Genomic DNA, 25736 nt, shown 5'->3' with positions numbered 1-25736 from the left:
TTGCCTCAACAGGAAGTACCACTGCTTTGGTGAAAAAGAACCCCTCAGACTCAAAACCTTTAGGGAAATGCCATCAACTGAGCAAGATGAACAATACCACACACTGGACAGCATGTAGGTCTTCAGTGCTTTCTATTGGATCAGCACAAACTGATGTACCTTGATGATTTGTTTAAGCATTATCACAATCTTATTCTCCCCATTTTAAAGATCCCCACATGCCATACTGTGGATAGTACACCACAATCTAGTGAGAGAGATGAATAGGGGACCTAGAATTGAAACAAAAGGGAGTGGGAATTAAGAAGTTACCCGTAGGGTGCCTGACTGGCTCAGTCAATAGAACATGCAGCTCTCAATTTCGGATGTTGGGCATGGAGCCTACTTAAAAAAAAGTTATTCCCTTATAAAATCACTCCAGCTTAAATAAAATTTCATTTTAACAGAACAATACAACTATTCTGTTCAGTACATCGGTAACACTTGTAACAAAATGCAAAATTGCATTGTGACTGAAAGCATGGATTTTGGAGTAACATATTTTGGTTCAAAACCTAGTGCCTCTGATCTTGGGAATATTTTTTAACCTCTTGCAGCCTAAGTCGCTTTTTTAGTGGAAAAAAAAGGAGTATAACACTTCATTATGGAACTGAGAACTGAAAGTGGTCATTTAAAACATATTACATAACAGGGGTACCTGGATGGTTCAGTTGGTTAAACATCTGAGCTGAAATCAACTCAGGTCATGATCTCATGGTTTGTGAGATCGAGCCCTGCCTTGGGCAAAGCCTGCTTGGGATTCTCTCACTCCCTCTCTCAAAATAAAGGACACTTAAAATAAATAAACAAACATACATGTGTGTGTGTACACACACACACACACACACACACACACATACACACACACACTTAACATAAAAAAACCTGTTAAACAAAAAAAGAAACACCATTTCAATTCAGATTTTGTTAGACTTTTATTTTGAGTATATTTTTGAGCCAGTACTTCAAGGAATCTCTCCAAAACTGCCAATCTTAAAGCAGTTAAGAGTAGACTCAGTTTTACTATTAATACCACTTTTTTCCCCTTTAAGGACCACTGTGTGCATGGCACTATACTGATGGCCAAGCAGAAACCCTAGTTTCAATTTGTAGAAACTATTCTACTTACTTGTGAATATTAACTTGATTGTGAAGAATGTAAAGCACATTTCTGAAAACCTGCAAATAAGCACAGGAGACTATACTTCATAATTCATGGTAAACAGTTAATTGTTGATTCTTCAAGCAAATACAACTGTAACACAGTAATCCAAAAGTTATTCTGGTGTTGAAATAAGCTATGATTTTTGAGTAGAGTACTGTCCTAATTTTTAATCTAGATCAGTATTTTGTTTATATTACAAATGAAACTCTGAAACCGAGTAGGGCACACAATAAAGCAATAGTAGTTTTGGGTTAAAAATTTCCCATGTATCACTCTTAGATTATCATTTCATCCAGATTTAGTGGTAACATGTTCCCAAACCAATAAATATATTTATATTTACTGTGTTTACCTATTTATAGGTAACAGACCATGACAAATCTGGATACAATCAAGGATGAATAAATGTCAATAAGATGAACTATATACATGAGTTTTCAGTTAAAAATATACCTTAAAAATTATTTTTTTTTAAAAAGCTCATTTCTATTGCTTTCTCTTTGAGTAATTATGATCTCTTATGTGATACTTTGATATCCTCTGGAAGAGTAAGAAAAAGTCCTTTTGTATTTCATGATAGGTTTAATCAGGTAATTAAAACAAATTCTTATGATATCATCTGATATGTCCAATTACATGGGTATGATGTAACAAAAACAGTTACAAACTTATATATGCATATTTACATTATATATCCAAACTATCAAGCTAAGCAACTATATCTAAGGAGATACATTATGACAGGAGTTAAACAAGTTTTCATTGCTTATTAGAAAGAATGCAGTCAAGCTTTTAATGGAAGTAATATACAAGTGAGGCACTTTTGAGGTCAAGAATAGAAAGCAATGACACTACATACCGGCAATGTTCACAAAAATCTATGTGTATCTTTAATACAAAGGTTTTTCAACTAGATTATTCTTGAGAAGTTTCAAAACTAGCAACTTATGCAATTTAAGGAGCTTTCAGGAACAATGGCTAACATCAGTGTATCAAAGCATATGAAAGTTTTATAACCACCTGGCTGCTAGGCAAACAGTACCTTAATACCTTAAAGCCCTTTTTTGTTTTTTGTGGGTTTTTTTTTTTTGGTTTATATAAATCACCTCAGGTTGTGGTTTCTTAATGTTTTGACTCACTGCAAAACACCTGATGGTACTATTATTACCATGGTTTATAGACCAATTTTTTTTTAAGTGCAACAATGCAAGTTTCTAGTGCTTTCCTTTATCCTTAGAAATGTGAACCTGGAGGTCAAATTAAGAATGAGAATATTTAGTGAAGGATCTGTTTTCTAGGTAAATAAAGTTTTCAAAGTTACATGTAGAAAAATGTTACACTTGCCTAATATATCTTTGGGCTAAAATTAAAAACCCAAACTTACACATATATTCCGAAGTGTAATCACAAAGTCTAAGTAAATTTCAAAAAAAAGAAACAGCCTTTGAATTGCCCATCTGGAGGAAAGTACGTGTTTCCTGTACTTTGAAGACCTACATGGATATTAGAAAACATCTCTGTGGCATTCAATCAAGGGGTTGGGGAGAAAAAAGAAAAAGAAAGACTTACCCAACATATCAGATGGCACTATACACATGAGTTGAAAGTGCATTTATATTACTTCAAAAGTTCATTTTAGGCACTGCTGAATAACCAATGAAAATAGGTAGTTTCAAGTTTTCCCCCCTAAACTTTAACCCCTGTCCCAACATCATCCCAGAGACATACACACACTCTCTGAAGTTATCATGATGAAATACAGGTGACGTTCATTATTTTCTTTAAAAAAACTCCCCCTGACTGGTAATGGGAGGGAAATTAGAATACCATTTTGGTAATGGCTTTTGCAAGTTAAAAGAATCGGTTTTGCAAATGCTTCGGCACATCCATTATGTTTGATTGCCAGTTCTGAATATCAATAAATATTTTAAGACAGGTTATGTAAGAAAAAAGTGCTTAAAATCTTTCAGTGACCAACCAGACACATTAGAGGAAAGATTCGATTTACAGTTCCTTTGAGCTAATTCTTACTCTTGTTTTCTCCCTTTGGAGGTGGCCACTGCTTAAATAGCCCTTTTTTATTGGTAGTAGTGATGAACCCTGTCAGATCCTGATTGCCACCTCAGGTCTCTGGTCTATAAATCATCCAGTAGGTGGTGCTGAAGTCCCATACCTCCTATTTCTTCAAAAATCAAAGGATTCTCCTGTCAAGGCAGGAGAAAAATCATTTAAGAGTTATCAACTCTGAACACAACAAGCCATCAGACCAAAGTCTTTCTTATTATGCCATCCAGATGATTTCATTTTCAGTATTTACTGTTACTTGAGTTGTTCTATGAAGCCATTTGCTTCTACTAACAGATTCAAAGAGAAAGGTTTCCGAGGAAAAGCCATTTGGCAGTACCAGGTCTGTAGGCAGAAGGAGAAGATGTTCCTGAACTTACCGATACACATCAAGAATGAGAAACTCAGACTATCCTTTTTACCCCCCCACATAATGAGAATTTACTCAAGAGAATATTCCCACATAGGGATTCAGATAGCACTATATTTCGTTAGTTTTCTAGACCAGTTTGGAATCTGAGTGTGTTAACTATGAAAATCCAAGGGGAAATAAAAACCATTTCATCACCGTAGTTTTTAATGAAGAAACTTGTTTAAAATGGTAAAGGAAAAAATGGGAATGGGATGGCGAAATCTTAGCAGCAAAGTGGTTAAACAAGTTGAAAATATTAATGCACAGACATTAAAATATTAAAGCATATATGTTGCATATAAAATACAGTACAGAACCAGGAGTTGCACTATACTGATTAGTGCTTAACAGAAGAAATGTTTAAAATTGTTCTTCCCAGAAGTATATACACAGTTCATTTCCACAGCATTTTCCTATATAGCCAGCAAGTTATTTTCTTCAGTTATTCACACCTTGCTCAAACCTGAATTATAAATTCAGCACTTACAAATATGAAAATTCATTCACAAGGAAAACGAGTATTTCCATTTCACCAATAAAAAGTAATTTTGAAAGTTAACAGTCTATTCTAGGAAACCAAGTTTAGCTGAAAACTTCAGGGATGAAGATCATCTGGTGTAGCAGTGTTCAAATATATAAACAGTAAAAATAAGTCTTAAAACGGCTGCTACAGTGTCATATTTTGGATTTAGTTCATCCAATTGATTTTTAGTACAAAACTAGAAATAACCTCTTCTTCATAACATCTATAGTTATCAATATATTTTTCTTCTTTTCAATGTGAAATAATACTTCAAGATGATCTATATACACAATGTTGTCAGTTCAAGCTGTCATATAAATATAAATGCTTTCTTAAAAAAAAGTATTTTACAGACAGATAGTGTTATATACATTGTTCAGTTTGATCTGGGGCAAAAGAAGAGAGTGAACACAACCCTAAGTGTGATATGTAAAAAGAATGATACATAAATGACATTTTAAAACCTGCATAGAAATGAGCTTCAAATGGTAGTGTGATTTTAATTTCTATCACTTCTGAAACTTCAAGCCATTAAAAAAAGGCACACTTCTCAACTCTATCCCTCTAAGGGAACGTTCTTAAAGAACCCTTTACTTTGTTAGAGTTTTAATGTAACACTTAAAAAGACCAAAAAGACCCAAAAAAACAAACAAAAAAAAAAACGAAATGAAACCAAACCAAACAAAAAAACCCCACCAAAAACAAAACCCAAAAAACCCAGACAAATTGACCCCAACCACTTTAAACAATTTGTTGGAACATTTATCCAACTACTTTGTAAATAAAACATCCAGTAATACAATGCTCTGCAAAAGAAATAAAATTATATGTACAAGATATTTCATTCACAATGTTGGATTAAATACTTTCCTGGGATAGTTCAGTATATACTTTAACATATAATAATTTTGCTTTTAGGCCAGTTTAAATAAAATAAAATGCAACTGGGAAAAGTTACTCTTATGCAAATAATAAGCAATGAGAATTAAGTTAAAAAATTAGTAACACAGCTGAACATATTCTAGTTTAGCAGAGTTAAGTGGAGATCTCAGGAGGAAACTTTTATATTAACTATCCAGTTACACTTTTTGCCTTGTAAAACATTTGTAAATGCAATATGATTTTTTGAAGGAGGAAAACTCTGAAAGAAAACAACTTGCTGGTTGAATACCACAACAAAACAAAACAATCCCAAAACTCACTTTTTTCTATAATGTTTACTCAGTCTCTTTTTATATAAAAATAAGTGTTACGTTCCCATCAGAACATTAGACAATTACATCTGTGCTTTAAAAAAAAATTGGTCACTCAAGCCTATTAGAATATTTTTAAAGATTTTAGATTACCAGAATGTACAGATATAACTCAATATAAACTGTAGCCAAGGGAAATGAGGATGAAAATATCAAATCATTCACATGGAATAAAAACGTTATTAACTAGATGAGTAAAATATTCAAAATATAATGGAATGTGACAGTAGATATATGTACATCTACTTCAGAACTAGGAAGGGGAAGAAAAGTTTAATATGTGATAATTCGTACCTTATATTTAGTTAAATATAAACATTTGTTATTTATACATAAAACTGCTTTCAAAAAACAACTAATAAATGATTTAGTTGTACTTGTTTTACTTCTTACAATTCCCAAGTGTTAACTTTTCTTAGATTGAAATCAACTGTCCCCTAGTGCACTTTTAGTTCATGTCTTAATGAATTCAAACCTTTAAAAGTCCCATCACCTAATGCATAAATATATAAAAATGCCAAAAATTAATCCCTTTTAGTTGGATATTTTATGCTCACTTTTTATACCCAATAACCAGAAATAGTTTCCTTTTGCAGATACTCTTTACAACCTGTAACAAAACATGCCATGCACTCAAGGGAAAAAGTTAGGCATGGCTAGCATTTGTGAAATGCCAAGAACTGACAAGTTCTGCTTCCTCCACGTGTGGCCCCAATGATTACCAGGCAAGATTTCATATTGCTTGCCAAAAGTTTCCACAAATCCAAGTTAGCTAATTCCTGGAAACAAAGATTTTAAGCTCATTTTGGCACTGGATCCTTTCATCCAGCAGCTTTATGTTTCCCGCCACAGCACCCACACGCCTCACCACAACGATGGCACATTCTCAAAGGGACATAGCAGCACATACATGGTACAATGAAAGACAAAGCTACTAGGGCTAACCATCGTAAGCAGAACTTGTCATCACTAGTGTCACATGAACAGGGATCAGAAAAATCTCCCTCTGAGTCTGACATACAATGATATAACATGCTCTCTGCACAGAGCATGCAACTAACTTGATATATGCATCTTTTAATAGGGTCTGGAGCATCCTGACATTTTCCCCTGCCATTTTCTTCATGATTAAACCTTTCCTGGCAGTATACGCAGCGGGAACGTTCACCATCTTCTTTTCTTCGTTTTGACTTCTTAAATTTTAATGAGGAAGGCTGTGCCTTAAATACCACAGAGTCTTTGAGTGAACTTAACTTAGTCTCATCCCCACAAGAGTACAGATAGTCTGATTTTTTACTGTCTGGTTTAGAAAATTGAATACTGGAATCAGTATCATCTCTCTCTAAGTCATTTTTCCACATGTCAGGATGTCTGTAGTCTGCATAACGACGTATTAAGATATCTCGAGGGTTTATCCTGACAATCTCATCCTCATCTTGAAAGCTGACATGTCGGATTGATTTCAAAGGGACCTAAAAAGGAAAGAGATGAAAACTGCAGTAATAACTGTGAAGGTTAATTTTATATGTCAATTTGGCTAGGCTGCATGCCCAAATATTTGATCAAACGTTATTTTGGATGTTTATGGTTCTTGGATGAGATTAATCTTTAAATTGATGGACTATGGGGCGCCTGGGTGGCGCAGTCGGTTAAGTGTCCGACTTCAGCCAGGTCACGATCTCGCGGTCCGTGAGTTCGAGCCCCGCGTTGGGCTCTGGGCTGATGGCTCAGAGCCTGGAGTCTGTTTCCGATTCTGTGTCTCCCTCTCTCTCTGCCCCTCACCCGTTCATGCTCTGTCTCTCCCTGTCCCAAAAAATAAATAAATGTTGAAAAACAAAATTAAAAAAAAAATTAAATAAAAATAAATTGGTGGACTATGAGGGAAACAGATTATCTTCCAGGGCATAGGCAGACCTCACCAATTAGCTGAAGGCCTTAATAGTATAAATGCTGACCACCTCCCCCTGCCTCGCCCCGCCCAAGCAAGATGGAATTCTGCTAGCAGAATTCTGCCTTTAGATGGGGACTGCAACTCTTTCCTGGGTCTCAAGCCTGATAGCCTACCTGCATATTCTGCATATGTACCTCCACTATTGCATGAGCCAATTCCCTAAAATAAATCTCTCTGTGTATACATAACACAACTAGTTGGTTCCGTTTCTCTGGAGAACCCTGACTCGTATAAATTTTAGTACCAAGAATTGGAGTGTTGTTGTTAACAAATACCTAAAAACGTGGAAATGCCTTTGGAACTGGGTAATGGGTAAAGGCTAAAAGTTTTGAGGTGTATGTTACAAAAAGCCTTGAACAGACTGTTGGTTGAAATATGGCTGTCAAACATGCTTCTGGTGAAGGCTCAGACAGAAATGAAGAACACATTATTGGACACTGGGGAAAGGCGATCCATGTTACAAATTGGGTGAAGAATGTGGATGGATTGTATGTTAGTGTTTTATGGAATATAGAACTTGTAAGTGATAGACTTGGATATTTAGCAGAGATTCCTAAGCAAAGTGCTGAAGGTGACTAGTTACTCCTTGCTGCTAACAGCAAAATGTAAGAGGAAAGGGATAAATTGAAATAGAAATTTTGAAGCAAAAAGGAGGCAGATCTTCAAGAGTCAGAAAATTCTCAGTCTATGGATAGTGCAAAAATTTAGAAAGCATGCAAAGGTATGCTGATCCATCACATAATAAAGAGATTATGGGTGTGATTGCCAAATCCAACCAACCATCTCAACTGAAATGCTGCCATGTTGGACTAAAGGGAAGAGAGGTAGGATGAAATGAAGAAAGGCTACTGGACATCAAGGATTTACAGGACTGGAAATACAGCTATCTAACTGAAAACATGTGTTATCCTTTAAAAAAAGGGAAGAACGACCCCAAAGGTAAGTCTCTCTCCTCAATTCCATATGGCAAAGGCAATTCCTCAGTTGCAGTGGCTAGAAAACCTAGAGCCTTTGGTATGAGTTTATCACACACTGCCAAGGAAATGGGGTCACCACTGTGGTAGGCGCATAGGTCAAAAGCAATGAGCCAAAGCCTAAGAGGATTATTTTCAAACCTTAAAATCTCACAGAATTTGCCCTGCCAGGTTTTAGACTTGCTTAGGACTCATGACTGCTTTCTTCTTTCTAAAATTTACCACTTTTCAAAAGAAGTATCTATTGTATGCCTTTTCCATCATGGTATTTTGGAAGCAGGTATTTGGGTCTTGTTTTACAGGTGTCATGTTTTACAGGTAGAGAGGAATTCTGCCTTAGGACGAATCATACCTTGAGTCTCACCCACACTTGACTTAGACAAGATCTAGGATTTAGAATTGACGCTACAAAGGGTTCAGACTTCTGGGCTGTTGTAATGGGATGAATGTGAGGAACCAGAGTGTGCAATGTTACGGGCTGACTTGTGCACTCTCAAAATTCATATGCTGAGACCTCAACCCCCAGTACTTCACAATGTGACTACATTTGGATACAGGGCCTTTAAAAGGTGATTACATTAAAATAGATCCTTAATTAAGGTGGGTCTTAATCCAATCTGACTGGTATCCTTCTAAGAAAGGAAATTTGGACATACAGGGAGAGGAGGCACCAGAGATGTGTGGGTGTACAAAAGACCATGTGAGGACACAGCCAAAAGGTACAGAAAGAGAAGGCTGGGAAGAAACCAAATGTGCCAACATCTTCATTTTGGACTTCCGGTTTCCAGAACTACGAGAAAATCAGTATGTTTTTCAAGCCACTCAGTCTGCTATTTTGTTATGATAGCCCTAGCAAACGAATACAAAGACATACACGTATACAGCTTGGTTATACGAGTCACTTGAAACACAGGACACCCACACCTACTTATTCTCACTCTCTCCTCCTCCTTTCTCCACCCTCCTTTCTGGGTAGATTATCTTCCTGAGGCCAGGGAGCAGGTTAAATCTTTCTGGGGATAAATCAAATGGTGTCTAAATCAAAATGACCTTTTCCTTTATCTATACAAGTGGGCTTCTAGTAGTCACATTTGTTTCTCCTATGCCTATGCCCAGTCCCTGGACACAGTGACCGTCTACAGGTAAGCACCTGACTCAGGTTGAGACAAACTTCCATTCTCAAGATATATGGAACCGGGGCTAAAAAACCCTCCAGGTCTGGGCTAATGGTGGAATGATGGATACAGTCCATTAAATTAACAATACACAATTTCTCTTGGCTTTATCCAGTGATAAATACACAGTGGCAATTCCTAGAGTCAAACCAGAAATTTGGATGGAATTTAAGTAATAGTGTTCTATAAACATGCATGTAGCAAATTAACACACAAAAGATTTTCTAGTATAATTCAGCTACATGGAGAATTAAAAGGACTAAAAAATTTCACTTATGTGTTAATTAGTTATATCCCACAATAGGAGATAAGCTAAGATTACTTACCCTATTTTGGGACTTTAGGCTTCCACATTCCTTGGATATTTGCCGTTGTACATATTCTATACTTCTGCCCTGAATGTCTAGGCCCGGATGACTGAATGTTATCTAAAATATAAACAATTTCTACTTAAGTGACCAGAGAATGTATTTCTTATTTTTAATAAAACCATACAGTGTGTATTCCAAAGTTTCATAACCTATTAGCAGTGTAGCTTTTCAAAATGGTTGTAATAAAGAGCATTATTTGAATCATCCTATTGATTATTTGAACTTAGGTCTTTCCTTATATTTTTAAATTTTAATTTCAAAAGTAACACGAACTTCTGGTTTCTGGTTCTACACGTGAGGAACTTAGTAAACGCCACTCTGTTCTAACAAGTAAACAACTGAATAGAAAAAATAGCACCAATTTGGCTCAGATCTGTAAGACAGAGGAGGACACGGTGCAAACCACCGCCCCCAATACCGGAGAGATGGGAAAGTAATGGGAGTCACAGCTCACCAGAACAAACTCATGAGCAGAATTGCTGCAGAAACGAGTGCTGAGGTGGAGCTGCTGATAGTGAAGCCCCACACTTTTGGGAGTTTACCTCCCGGAGCTCAGCCGATAAATATCAGAAAAATCCCTGCATGCTTCCAGCAGGTGGAAGGGGAAAGGAACCACTTCTGAACTATGCCAGAAAACTCCCAAGGTCTGCCCTCAGGAGAAACTAGTTAACCAGAGCCTTACCTACTGGGATATTATCAGAGCATATCTGACCTAGGAGAGGGGAAATAGCCAACTCTAACCATCTAACCCAACTAAGAAATTAGAAAAAACTGAGAAATACTGGTGGAGTTCACAGACCAGAGGCATAGGCTCATTCTAAAAGACTGAGACCTATTCATAGGACTACAGAATGCTCCCCATCCCCCCATACCTCACCACCACATACTAAAGACCTATTTACAGCAGTTCCTTTTCCCCAGTACATCATGTCCAGCTACTAGCTATAAAGAACAAAATTACCAAACATACTAAAAGACAAAAACAATCTGAAGAGATAGAACAAGCACCAGAACGAGACACAGCAGGGATTTGGAATGAGAAGACTAGGAATTTAAAACAACTATGAATAATATGCTAAAAGCTCTAATGGATAGCACGCAAGAACAAATGAGCAATACAAGCAAAGAGATAGAAATCCTAATAAGGAACCAAAAAGAAATGCTAGAGATCACAAACACTAAGAGAAATGAAGAATGCCTTTGTGGGACTTATTAGACTGGACAGGACTGAAGAAAGAATCTCTGAGCTATATGAAATAGTAATGACTGACAATTTACCCATATTGATGTTAGACACCAAACCACAGACCCAGGAAACTCTGAGAATACCAAGCAGGATAAATGCCACGCCCTCTCCCCCACTACACCTACCATACCCTTTTCAAACTATAAAAACTCCAAGATAAGAAAAAGTCCTGAAAAATGACCAAAGGAAAAATTCCTGACTTACAGAGGGACAAAGAATCACATCTGCCCTCTTCTCGGAAATCATGCAAGCAAGAAGGCAGTGGAGTCAAAGATTTAAAGTGGTGAAAGAAACAACCTGCCAACCTAGAATGCTGTACCCTACAAAAAACCAAAATCCTTCAAAAGAGATAAAGACTTTCTCAGGCAAACAAAAACTGAAGAAACTTGTTGCCAGTAGACTTGCCTTACAAGGAATGTTATGAGGTTCTTTAGAGAGAAGGAAAATAATACAGATCAGAAACTCAGATCTACGTAAGAATAAAGGAATACTGACGAAGGAATAAGTGAAAATAAAATAAAGTTTTAATTTTTCTTATTCTTAATTGAGCTAACAGAGAACAGTTGTTTAAAAATGGTAACAATGGGGGCGCCTGGGTGGCTCAGTCGGTTAAGCGGCCGACTTCAGCTCAGGTCATGATCTCGCGGTCCATGAGTTCGAGCCCCACGTCGGGCTCTGTGCTGACAGCTCAGAGCCTGGAGCCTGTTTCAGATTCTGTGTCTCCCTCTCTCTGACCCTCCCCCGTTCATGCTCTGTCTCTCTCTGTCTCAAAAATAAATAAACGTTAAAAAAAATTTTTAATTAAAAAAAAAATAAAAATGGGGGCACCTGGGTGGCGCAGTCGGTTGAGCGTCCGACTTCAGCCAGGTCACGATCTTGCGGTCCGTGAGTTCGAGCCCCGCATCAGGCTCTGGGCTGATGGCTCGGAGCCTGGAGCCTGTTTCCGATTCTGTGTCTCCCTCTCTCTCTGCCCCTCCCCCGTTCATGCTGTCTCTCTCTGTCCCAAAAATAAATAAAAAACGTTGAAAAAAAAATTAAAAATAAATAAATAAAAATGGTAACAATGTATTCAATTATGTATGATTATGTGTGTGTGTGTGTGTGTGTGTGTGTGTGTGTGTGTGTGTATATACTTACATATATAAAGGGAAATGAATGGCAATGATACAAGAGATGGGAAGGAGGAATTGGGATTATTTTGTTATTATAAGGTAATTGCAAGATCTGTAAAGTAATTTAGTGTTCTTTGAAAATGGACACAGAGGGGCGCCTGGGTGGCGCAGTCGGTTAAGCGTCCGACTTCAGCCAGGTCACGATCTCGCGGTCCGTGAGTTCGAGCCCCGCGTCGGGCTCTGGGCTGATGGCTCGGAGCCTGGAGCCTGTTTCTGATTCTGTGTCTCCCTCTCTCTCTGCCCCTCCCCCGTTCATGCTCTGTCTCTCTCTGTCCCAAAAATAAATAAATGTTGAAAAAAAAAATTTAAAAAAAATAAAAATAAAAAAAAAGAAAATGGACACAGAATAGTTGTAAAGGTATAATGCAAATCTCAGGATAACCACAAAAAAAAAGATAAAACAGACAAACAAATGTCACTTATCTGCCAAAAAGGAGAGAAAACGAAACCATATAAAATGTTGAATTAAACCACAAAGACAGAAAATAAATGAAAGACAAAAACAGAAACAGAGAAAAAGGGCAACAAATAGAAAACTATAAAAAATATGGTAGATATTAATTCCGCTGTATCAATAATCACTTTGAATGTTAATGCCCTAAACGCACCAATTAAACAACAGAGACTGTCAGAGAAAATAAAAAAGACCCAACTATGTGTTGTCTATAAGAAACGTACTTACAGAGTAAAGGTAAAGAGATGGAGAAAAACATACTATGCTAACACTAATCAAAAGAAAGCCTATTTAATTAATTTCAGACACAGCTGACCTCAAAGCAAGAAAAGTTGGTGGTGATAAAGAAGGGCATTACATAATGATAGAAGATTAATTTTCTAAGAAGACCTAGCAATCCTTAATGTGTACGTGCTTAAAAACAGAGTATTATATTACACAAGGCAAAAACTGACAGAACTGCAAGGAGAAAGAGACATACTTATTATCACAGCTGGAGACTTTAACACCCCTCTGTCAGAAATGGACAGATCCAATAGGCAGAAAATCAGTAAGGACCTGGTTGAACTCCACACCATCAATCATATGAATATAAGTGACATCTACAGACTATTTAACAACAGCAAAATATTTTCTCAAGTTCACATGAACATTAACCAAGACAGACCACATTCTGGGCCACAAAGCAGACTTCAATAAATTTAAAAGAATACAAATTATATAATGTCTGCTCTCAGACCGCAAAGGAAATAAATTAGATACCAATAATAGAAGGATAAGTGAAAAATCTCCAAATATGTGGAGATTTAACAAAACAACACTTCCAAATTAACACAGATCAAAGAGATTTTTAAAAATTAAGTATTTTGAACTAAATGGAAATGAAAATTGTAGAACAGAGTGAAGGTTGTGCTTAGAGGGAAATTTACAGCATCAAATGCATATATTAAAAAAGAAAGATCTAGGGGCGCCTGGGTGGCGCAGTCGGTTAAGCGTCCGACTTCAGCCAGGTCACGATCTCGCGGTCCGTGAGTTCGAGCCCCGCGTCAGGCTCTGGCCTGATGGCTCAGAGCCTGGAGCCTGTTTCCGATTCTGTGTCTCCCTCTCTCTCTGCCCCTCCCCCGTTCATGCTCTGTCTCTCTCTGTCCCAAAAATAAATAAACGTTGAAAAAAAAAAAATTTAAAAAAAAAAAAAAATAAATAAAAAAATAAAAAAAAAAATAAAAAAAAGAAAGATCTAGGGGCACCTGGGTGGCGCAGTTAAGCGTCCGACTTCAGCCAGGTCACGATCTCGCGGTCTGTGAGTTCGAGTCCCGCGTCAGGCTCTGGGCTGATGGCTCAGAGCCTGGAGCCTGTTTCCGATTCTGTGTCTCCCTCTCTCTCTGCCCCTCCCCCGTTCATGCTCTGTCTCTCTCTGTCCCAAAAATAAATAAAAGTTGAAAAAAAATTAAAAAAAAAAAAAAAAGATCTAAAATCAATAATCTATGTTTCCACCTTAGAAAACTAGAGAAAGATTAAATCCAAACCTAGAGTTTCTAGCTAATGCAATAAGAAAAGAAAAAGAATTAAAAGGTATACAGATTGAGAAGGAAGAAATAAAACTGTCCTTGTTCACAGAAAGTATAATCATGTATGCAGAAAATCTGAAAGAATTGATAAAATAACTCCCAGAACTAAACTAATAAGCAATTATAGCAAGGTTGCAGGATACAAAATGTATACATAAAAGCCAATCACTTTCCTATATATGAACAATAAACACATGTGGAGTTTGACATTAAAAATGCAGTACCATTCATATTAGCACTCCCCAAAATGAAATACTTAGGTATAAATCTAACAAAATATGTGTAAGATCTGTTATGAGGAAACTATAAAACACTGATGAACAAAATCAATAATAAATGTAGAGATATCCACATTCATGGATTGGAAGACTCAATACTGTCAAGATGTCAGTTCTTCTCAAATTAGTCTACAGATTCAATGCAGTCCCAGTTAAAACACCATCAAGTTATTTTGTGGATACAACAACTGATTCAAAGTTTATAGAAAGAGGCAAAAGACCCAGAAGAGCCAACACAATATTGAAGGAGAAAAAAGCTGGAGGACTGACATTACCTGACTTCAAGGTTACATTAATTAAGACAGTGTGGGATTGACAAAAGAATAGATCAGTGATACATTACAGATGACTTTGGTAAATGGCAAGGACTTTAAAATACAACACCAAAGGCACAATCCATGAAAGAAAGAACTGATAAGCTGGACTTCATTAAAATTAAAACCTTCTGCTGTGCAAGATACAGTGTCAAAAGAATGAGAAGGCAAGTCATACACTGGGAGAGAGTATTTATAAAAGATATCTGATAAAGGAACGTTATCCAAAATATACAAAGAAGTCTTAAAAACCAACAATAAAGGGGTGCCTGGGTGGCTCAGTTGGTTGAGCGTCTGACTTCGGGTCAGGTCATGATCTCATGGTGCGGGAGTTCAAGCCCTGCATTGGACTCTATGCTGACAGCTCAGAGCCTGGAGCGTGCTTCAGATTCTGTGTCCCCCTCTCTCCGCCCCACCCCTGTTTGTGCTCTGTCTCTGTCTTTCAAAAATGAATAAACATAAAAAAAATTTTTAAATAAAACCAACAATAAAAATTCTCAAAAACCAATAATAATGAAACAACCCAATTTAAAAAATGAGCCAAAGATCTCAATATATTCACCATGGAAGATACACAAATGGAAAAACAGCAAATGAAAAGATGCTACATACCGTAAGTCATCAAGGAAATGCAAATTAAAACAAGGAGATACCACTACACAAGTAGTAGAACGGCTAATATCGAGAACACTTACAACACTAAATCCTGGGGAGGATAGGATGCAGAGCAACAGGGAATCCTTATTGACTGCTGGTGGGAATTAAAAATGGTGCAGCTACTTTAGAAGACAATTTGGCAATGTCTTATAACACTAAACATACTCTTCCCATATGATCCAGCAACTGCACTCCTTGCTACCCAAAGGATTCAAAAACTTATATCCATGCAAAAAATTGCACACAAATGTTGTTAGCTGCTTTATTCATTAAGTGCTAAACCTTGGAAGCAACCAAAATGTCCTTCTGTAGATGAACATAAAGTGTGGTATATACCCAAACAAGAGAATATTAGTCAGTATTTAAAAAAAAAAAAAAGAAGACAAAGAAGAACTTTACATGCATTACTACTACGTGAAGGAAACCAAAGTGAAAACAATCTGAAAAGGCTATTTACTTTATGACTTTCTGATAAAGTGAACCTATAAAGGTAATAAAAATTTAAGTGACTGCCAAGAGTTGTGCTTTGGCAGGGGTGGAAGAGATATGAATAGGCAGAACGCAGAGAATTTTTAGGGCAGTAAAAAACAAAAACAAAAACCTATGATACCATAACCGACTGAGCCACTCAGGTGCCCCCAAACCTCGTGTTTTTTAAGCTAGTGTTAGGTAACAATTCTCCATAGGTCTCATTTCTGTAGATCTAGTGAGGAAAGGCACCTTTTGCCTTTGTTTCTAACTATCTTTGCAAAGATGTACGTAAAGTGAAGCCCTTGAAAGGTTAAGTGCCTTCCCTTTTTAGTTAGGTTTATTTAGTATCTACTATGACTATGACACCATCAGGCAAGACTTAACATCCTTTATAAACGACTTTGGGTTCCCTAAGTTCAGGGTTCCAACGCTGCAATGCAAAACCACTGAGTGTGTTTCATCCACCTGAGCAGCTCAGCACCATCTCCATGGGACTCGGAAGGCCAGGGGACCAACCCAAACATGAAGCTCATGCTACTTTATTGTGCTGTGAGTAATAATGTCCCTTGTCTCTGATCTAGCAGCCTTACGTCTTCTGGAAGCAACCAGAAGGTTGAACCTTTAGGGTAAAATCTCAGACTTTTCATATTTCTCGACAGCAAGAAAGCAGTCTAGACCTTTTGGCAAGACTGACCGGCTGTGGAGAAGGATCCATCAACCTATCCAGTCAAAAGCAATTAAACATTCAAAGCATGTAAGTACTCTCTTGAACACATACTCATGAAGCAAGCTTTGGACAACGACCTAGTATCTTATGAAGATCTATTTTATGTAGACATTGTACTAAACAAACTACCACTAGTATTACAGTCCACATGATGGCTTAAATTAAATTTTTACATTCTGATTTTTTATGTATCTTTTTTTAAGTTTATTTATTTGAGAGAGAGAGAGAGAGAGAGAGAGAATGAGAGAGAGAATGAGCTGGGAAGGGGCAGAGAGAGAGAATTCCAAGCTAACAGTGTGGGGCCTGATGTGGGGCTCGAACTCACAAACCGTTAGATTATGACCTGAGTCAAAAATCCAGAGTTGGATGCTTAACTAACTGAGCCACTCAGGCGCCCCTACATCATTTTTCTTAAACTTGATTATTTTAGTCCGTGAAAGAGGACTCCATCTTGACAAAAAAGGTTTCTGACCAGCAAGTGTAAGGCCAGATTCTATAATATGGGAAATTCACCCTGTGAAGCCTATTGGGTGACACTCAAATGGACAAATGGTGTACCACTATACAAATGCAAGTGCACATTATTCCTCTTAAGAAACTTCCAGATTTATTAAATGCATAGCTAGTATCTGTGTACCTTTAAAGAAGAATACCCATACCATTCTAGTTCCTAATAAACTGAGTTCACTTATTTTGACATCAGCAAATTTATAATTAAATATCTAGTTATACAAAGTCATTAAACATCATCCTTTTTTTCTCTAGGTCACATCAATCTTAGATATAAGGAAAAGTTGCAAAGCAGCTAGAATTCAGACCCTAATAGTCTGGTTCCAGAAGACATGTTCACACTCAAAATCCCCAGGCTAAGAATTGCCTGCCAACTGTTGTTTACTTCCCTCTCTTCAGTTATCTAGCACCATTTTGTACTTTTCTGCGTGGCGACTACATTCTTTAACCACTCCACCACTATCATCATTGCATTTTGGGAGAAGGGCTCGGTTCTTTTCCCTCCCATTAGTCAAAAGAGTTCCCTCAGCCAAAAAAGATAGGCCAAATAAATTCCCAGGGTCTCGGATGATGAATATCAGTCCCTTGTAACTTTGTGTTACATTCACTAAATTTTTTCTCACTGCTCAACTACACGAAATCACTGGTCTAGTTCAGGATGTACATATATCCATTCTCTCCTCCACTGGTAAGTTTTTCTACCCATCACTCAAGATGTTGGAAGTATTTTGTATTTAAAAGTGTTAAACTGGATCTCTCCAATCTTGCTTCCTAGGATGCCTAGATGATGAGGAGGAAATATAACTCTGGACTGATTGTTCTGATTCCAAAAATCCCTGGAAAAGTTATGCAAATTGTTTTCAGCCTCTATTTTTGCCTCTTTTTAATAAAACTGGCTTAAAATTACTTTTTCCCTTCTTGTACCAATATTTAATAACATTTTTTGTGCATTTCTTCTAAAATTTCATAGTAAACTTAGAAAAAAACATGTATATAAACTATAGATAATGTCTATCCCCCTAATGAGGCAGCTTGCTGTAGTGACTGTTGTGAAGATTAATGAGTTATGTAAGTGCTTTAAACAGTACTCAGCATATAGTAGGGACAAGCTATGATAAGGATTAACAAGCCATACTTATTAGATGTAATGTAACATAAAGCTGCCTATTTATTATAAATGAAATATTTCCAACTTGAGCTAGAATAAAAAGGAAGAGGAGACGAGAAGATGGCAGAAGGAGGAAAAACACTATTTGTAAATAACCTGAGAATTCTAATAATTTAACAAATATTAACGTGGTGACTTTGTTCAGGTACTTAATGATTCTATGCATGAATTCCTTCACTGATAATATCTTTATTTATTTACTTATTTATTTACTGCTCAAATGAGATATTGGAATCAAAAGCATTTAGCAAAGCATCAAAAGAATATAAAATCTCAAGTCTTCTTGATTTCCTAAGACAATTACAAAGGTCAGATAAAATTATTAAACATGAAAAACATGTAACACTTTAACAAGTAATCCAAAATATTAGAATGAAAGTCACCTTCCAAAGTAAAAGCAAAATGATTCTCAGAAATTTGAGTATTGCTTTCAGTAATGATTTTATTTATGAAAAACACCAGGCAGAAATACTAAAAGGTTTAAAAAAAAAGAGTAAGACATACTAACAGGTTTCATTATCCTACTTCATATACCATGATATTAGAGGAGAAAAAATGGAGAGTATCAGTACAAACTGCAGTTGTAGGTACTGGGGAAACAGAGATATCAAGTGTTTGACAGAACAAATTAAGACAAACACTATCAAAGAAACAAGAGTCTTCTCTTCTGAGATGGAAAAAAAAAAACACCTAAGTAAGAGATGACAAAACCCTTGTGTTTGAAACAATGGCCACCATGAAAGTGAAAGAAAGGAGCTATAAAATCTGAGCTGAGTGGGGAAAGTAAAACTTCAGTTACACAGGAAATATTTAAAATCCATGCTGTTACTGTGACTTGCTGAGAACAATTTTGAGTGACCCACAGTCCCTGGAGAATTAAGAAATTATAATCTTTAATTACTGTAGCCATGGAACCTTCCTTTCTTTCCCACTGGGACTGTTAACAGCATTAAAGCTTGCTAGTATTTCACCTTTATCTTACAGAGTCCTTTATTGATATCACAAATAAGCCAAATGTTTACGGAGAGCTTAATTCACTCAGAACAAAATGAATTAACAGGTTTATAGTGCTATCTCTGGAATTAGGTTTGTCCTTAAACCAGATCAACACAACAACCCACGAGTCAGACTTATCAGCATACCCTTCTCTCCAAAAGACAACACAACATGCTCAAGAGCATATCTCTGTGTGTGCGTTTGTGTGCACATACACCTGAGAACTGGCCAAGTACTGGTCCTAATCTGAGGCAAAGGCTGAAATATCGAAATGTTCTGATCTGATCTTCTGCTGGGTCTCCTCAGCTCTCTACTTGAGGAAAACATGTCATCCTTTTCAAGGAACTCAAGATTCCAGAAGTCAGATTCCATGCCAGTTAGACTTGATGGTCTGTTTAGCATAAATAAACAACAAAACAACATGCAGTAACTATTCCCTCAGCTACATCTATTCCACATTAAAAACGAGCAGTAGGAGCAAAATTAGAAACAGTATCTTACCATTTTCCTTTTTTTTTTAACCTTTATTTATTTTTGAGACATAAAGAGACAGAGCATGAGCGGGGGAGGGGCAGAGAGAGAGGGAGACAGAATCTGAAGCAGGCTCCAGGCTCTGAGCTGTCAGCACAGAGCCTGACACGGGGCTCAAACCCACGAATTGCAAGATCATGACCTGAGGCGAAGTCAGACGCTTAACCAATTGAGCCACCCAGGCGCCCCTTACCATTATATTTTCTTAATTTTTATGTTTACACTATTTCAAATCACCATGTTTAGAAAAGTTTATTCCTCTCATCTCTATACTTTTAAGATTTGACCCCTTTTAAATGATTTTAGTTCTTGTTTTACTGTTTTCCTTTTTATGCTGCTTTTAACTTTTACACTTTTAATTTCCTAATCCACACAAATTTTGGAAATCTGTCTTCGTACTCCATCTATTCTTCACTGGTTAAGAAATATTTACCATAATTTTAGCCTCAATTTCTCAGTTTCTGGTTCAAATTTCATCTTAAAATTTTAATTTTAATCACCTTTTAAAATACTGCTTTTATTTACTTCTTCTTGACTTCATTTTACTACTTAATTTAGTTGTCAGGACAAGACATGTCTTTTACCACCACTAAATAATCATGACAGTTTACTTAATCATGATATACATCATTCAGAATATAAGAGCTTACATGTCCTAACATACAACCCCTACATTAGGCAAATCATCCACTCTGTGTCTTCTTACAGGAGTGGGCCGTGGTACTACACTGGTGATGACAGAGGTAATCACCCCAGTCTTCTCTATCTCAGATAATGGCATCATCTCTCACTCAACTACTTGCACCTCAAACTCAGAAGGCATTCTTGACTCTAATCTATTACCAAGTCTTCCTCCAGACTTTGCTCTTACCTAACAGAATTTGCGCTTACCTAACCATTTCTCGTCATTTCTATTTCGTCCAAATCACCAAAATCTTTTAACTGGATGAAAACAATAACCTTCAAAATTGGTCTTAATTCCACTCATGACCACATTCCAACTGTCCATTCTCCACATAGAAACCATAATGTTTCCAAAATGAAATGAGATCTTTATTAGAGATTAAAAGGCTTCCAACTGCTTGTCATTGAAACTAGAACAAAATTCCAACTCCTCCCAATAGCCTACACTATCCAAACCCTGCCAAGTTCTCTAACTGTAATTTGTAGTATATTACCACTTTTACTCACTGAACTAAGCTGTATCAGCCTGTTTCTCTGAAATACCAAGCTGCTGCTTGGATATCCAGCCCCTCACCCCTGGATTTTCATATGGCTGTTATGTTCTATTTTGATATTATTCATATCTCCATACAAAGAGCTGCCCAGAGGATTTTCCCAATCATCTTACAGATCTGCAGAAGTCCTCCTCTGTATTCCTACTATTCTATTTCCCATTACTTTCCCATTACTTTGTTTCACAACACTATTACTACCTGAAATATTACCGGTTTAACTTATTTACTGTCTATCTCCCTCACTAGCATTTATATCCTTCATGAGGCTAACAGTTCATATCGTTCTTGTTCACAGCTATTCTCAGGGCTTAGAATAGGGCCTGGCACATCATAGGTGCTCTAACATTTATCACATGCATATATGTGACACACATATCAATGTATATATGAGGGAATTATCTTCCTTAACTCTTAGAATAACACTATGGAAATAAGTTTTATTTTTGTTGATATTTATATCTGAGGCAACAGGAAGATGGAGAACTTGAGTAGTTTTGTAACTGTAAGTAAAGTAAAAGGCCAGAATTTAAAACTAGATCTGCCTGTGCCTAAAGCCCAAGATCTTACCCATTGTTGTAGAAATTTCTATCCAACTTTTCCCCAATGCCCAGTGTGGTTCCATTAAGCAAATAGACCTTTTGGAAAGTGGCAACATAACAAGTTTAGGCAGGAAATGTAAAACTCACAACTTAAAATTTACACGAGGCAGAAAGAAACATCTCATTCCTCAAAAGGTTGCCATGATTAGTATTCAGTCTCCTCCCAAACAGCCATAATTATGGTTAAACCAGGATCTGGCACATGCCTCAAAGGGAAGCCATAAGTTTATATGATAGGCTAGAACAAGAGCTCTGTCCAAAAGTGGCAATGTTAGATGGAGTGTGCACCATTTTATCTCCTCTCTGCCTAATCTGGCTGCCCATCCTGTAACCTTGGAATGGAGAGCTATATAGAATGTATAAACCTGCCCTAAGCCAAGCCAATTGGCTTCCTTCTTGTAAGAATATGGAATTGGTTAGGGACATAGGAATGCCATGTAGTCTAAAGGGCTGAGCCTGACATTGATAGTCATAATATACTACTAATCAATGAGGAAACAAATAGTCTAGACCATTGTGCAAAAGAATGAAACAAATATATAAAGAGAAACATAGATAAATGGTCATGTGGAGTATGTGTGAATAGGGTACAGGGGGAGCAGGAGTGGGGAAAGAGAGAAGCTACTTAATGCCTAGCATCTCAAAAGTCTTACCCTGTACTTATTCTTAAAAGGAATTCTGAGAAATGCCACTGAGTCATTAAAATAAAGTCCTCTTTCCTTAAATTAGTGCGAATGGATTTGTTCCTTGCAAAACCAAATGATCCTAAATTAATCAAAGTCCCAATACTGGATGTTAAGACTAGGAATAAACTGAGTCAAATATCATTTGCTTCCAAGGCGATGCTGTTAGCATTTATTCATTCTTTCAGTCAACAAATGTTAACTAGATGCTCATTCTATTAAGAAACTTCTAGGTTCCTGAACATATTGTGGAACAAAAAGTTACAAACAGAAAATTAAATACATAAAGTCAGGAAGTGATAAGTGTCATGAAAAATAAAGCAGAGTAAGGGTATAGTGATAGAAAAGTTGCTATTTGGGGGCATCTGGGTGGCTCAGTCGGTTGAGTGTCTGACTCTCGATTTTGGCTCAGGTCATGATCCCAGGGTCGTGGGATCATGCTCCATGACAGCTCCACAATCAGCACAGAGCCTGCTTAAGATTCTCCCCCTTGGGGTGGCTGGGTGGCTCAGTCAGTTGAGCATCCAACTTCGGCTCAGGTCATGATCTCACGGTCCGTGAGTTCGAGCCCCGTGTCGGGCTCTGTGCTGACAGCTCAGAGCCTGGAGCCTGTTTCAGATTCTGTGTCTCCCTCTCTCTCTGACCCTCCCCCGTTCATGCTCTGTCTCTCTCTGTCTCAAAAATGAATAAAACGTTAAAAAAAAAATTAAAAAAAAAAAGATTCTCCCCCTCAAAACAAAGCAAAACAAAACAAAACAGATTGCTATTTTATTTATTTAGAGCACCCAGGGAAGGGTTCACAAAAGAGGTGACAACGTGAGGAGCAAACTCTGAAGATCTAGGGGAAAAGTGTTCTAGACAAATAGAAGAGCAAATGCAATGCAAATTTCTTCCCGAACAAGATGCAGATTTGAGATCCTCAGGTTACAATGGAATTCTTAAATGAGAATCAGGGTAGGCTTCAGGCATAGCCACTATGCCACTGGTTACTAATACATCTTATAAACAGCTATCAAGAAGAATAAATATTTTAAAACATTAAAAAAAAATCACTTTGATTGTCTTTTGATTTTGTACACATATACTGGGCATAGTTTAAGCCACAGGAGTTCACAGAGAAACAGTTAGAAATGCTTATTTAAGAATGAAAGCATCTGTTCATATCACTAAAAAAAAATGGGGTCAAGAATGGTCTTCTGACAGATTTAATAACATTTGTGAGTGGCATAAAAATAGGGTTCTATCCTATAACTAAGGTTTCATTTTTAGATCAAGCTGGAACAATTAGAAGACTGTATACGGAGTACCCAAAGGAAACACTTTTGTCTGAGTTGATTTAGGAGTACACTATTAGTATCTGAGGTTAAGCTACAAGAAATAACTCTATGAAACTCATCAGTGTATTTGCCACAGGTATGTTTGCTCAGGACTATTTTTCGTAGTATCTCTCATCTGAGAAGTTCTATGTAGAGTAATGATAGGGAAACATATGCTTCCCAAGAGAATAAAATGCCTTTTCCTTCAGATAATGAAAATGTAACTAACACATTTTCCCTTTTCACCTCTGTCATCAAAAAATGTAAAGTAAAATTTATGGTTCAATTAAATCATATTTGCCTAGATTTCTGTTGTTTATTTTGTCTGGTAAAGGCACATGGTCTTAAAGTCCTTCTCTAGTACATCCAATTTCTATACATACGAATAACACACTGAAAAATATTTAATGGTCTCACCTGACTGGCTTGACTTTGTAAGTAGACTCTTCTGGCATCCAGACCTTCAAAGGCAGAAGGTCTTGAGATTCTGTAAGGCTCACTGGTAACAACTGTCTCTTGCGGGAAAAGATGATCTTTCACTAGAGAACTGGAAGTATCCTCTTCAGTTGCCTAATGGGAAATAATCCCCCAAATTCATTAGTTGCCAAAATATGAAAAACAAACTAAGAAATGTTCACTCTAGCAAGTATTTAGAAAATCTTACGTACCACCACCATCACTATAAATGGCAATTCCCCAAACTAAAACAACGATTTCTTATAGAAAATAACTTAGAAGCCTAACTATGCCATGAGAGAGAGAGAGAGAGAGAGAGAGAGAGAGAGAGAGAGAGAGAATCAATTAAAACAAAGCTTTTAGTAAGTAATAAACATACAAAGAAAATGAAGAAATTGTTACAGTGAAGATACAAATCAATAAAAGTGTTATTTTGCAAGTGAAAAAAGCATGTACCAAGGACTATCCTGTGTTGTATGATACAGCGGATCAAAAGAAAACAACATCCCATGACCTTATTGAATGAATGAAAGAATTAATTAGCCCGAACTTGCTGATTATCTACAAAGACTCAAATCATGCACATGAGACTTAGGTAGGGGATATGCTCAATGAGAGTCTATAATAACAGGCTTTTAAAATTTTAGAAAAAATAATTTGTTTCTTTTTTAAAGAAATGAGACAACTATTTGCCATTACTTTCCGTTATTGTAGAATTATTTGAAAAGATTCTGACAGCCAAATAAAAATGACAGAAATACTTTCATTGGGTTAATCTAAAACAATTCAGAGTAATCACTATAGGGCTAATAATCTTAAAGGTATAAACCTTTAAAAGATTTTTCTAAAAAAAAAAAAGATTTAAAAATTTAGTGCTCTAAAATTAGGCAGTAAAATTCATAAAATATCTATGATATTTTAGTTTATAAATGCACATTCTAGTCCTTACTCTGGAACAAAGTAGCCTTGTGACATTTAATGTCTATGGAACTTCGTTTTCTCAATTACCAAATACTTCTGCTATTTTATCATATGGATAGTCAAGGATTTAGTGAGATAATATATGTGAAAGTGTTCTGAAAACTAAAAGCTATTCTTTTATCAGGGAGTAAGCAAGTAAACTTTTAAAAATGTATCTGAAGGGCACCTGGGTGGCTCATTTGGTTAAGTGTCCAACTTCAGCTGAGTTTGAGTCCCACATTGAGCTCTGAGTTGACAGATCCTCTGTCTCTCTCAAAAATAAATACATATTAAATACACACAGATACACACACACACTATATCTATATAGATATATATGTATATATATATACACACACATATATACATGTATATACATATATATACACACACGTATATACATGTATATACGTATATACATGTATATGTGTGTGTGTGTGTGTGTGTGTATATATAAAAGAATGT

At 36.6% G+C, this 25736-nt stretch overlaps 1 protein-coding gene across 3 annotated transcripts in view; it reads right to left on the bottom strand.

Annotated features, from left to right (window-relative positions):
- Positions 1 to 955: 955 nt before the first annotated feature.
- The window catches only part of SPRED1 (sprouty related EVH1 domain containing 1), a 144237-nt gene continuing 119456 nt past the window's right edge, over positions 956 to 25736 (bottom strand). For 2 of the 3 annotated variants that reach the window (XM_086710330.1, XM_025919246.2), the window contains 3 exons: positions 24273 to 24425; positions 9883 to 9984; positions 956 to 6928 (listed from right to left, as the gene is read on the bottom strand). In XM_086710330.1, the coding sequence (XP_086566456.1) occupies positions 6278 to 6928; positions 9883 to 9984; positions 24273 to 24425 (906 nt within the window). In that variant the 3' untranslated portion in view covers positions 956 to 6277. The remainder of the gene's footprint in view (positions 6929 to 9882; positions 9985 to 24272; positions 24426 to 25736) is intronic. The other variant, XM_086710331.1, reaches the window with a different exon arrangement.

Source organism: Puma concolor, chromosome B3 (genome assembly GCF_028749965.1).
Source record: "Puma concolor isolate L17-30 chromosome B3, mPumCon1.1.hap2, whole genome shotgun sequence".
NCBI classification, from domain to species: Eukaryota; Metazoa; Chordata; class Mammalia; order Carnivora; family Felidae; genus Puma; species Puma concolor.
This window is presented reverse-complemented; position numbering and strand designations above follow the sequence as displayed.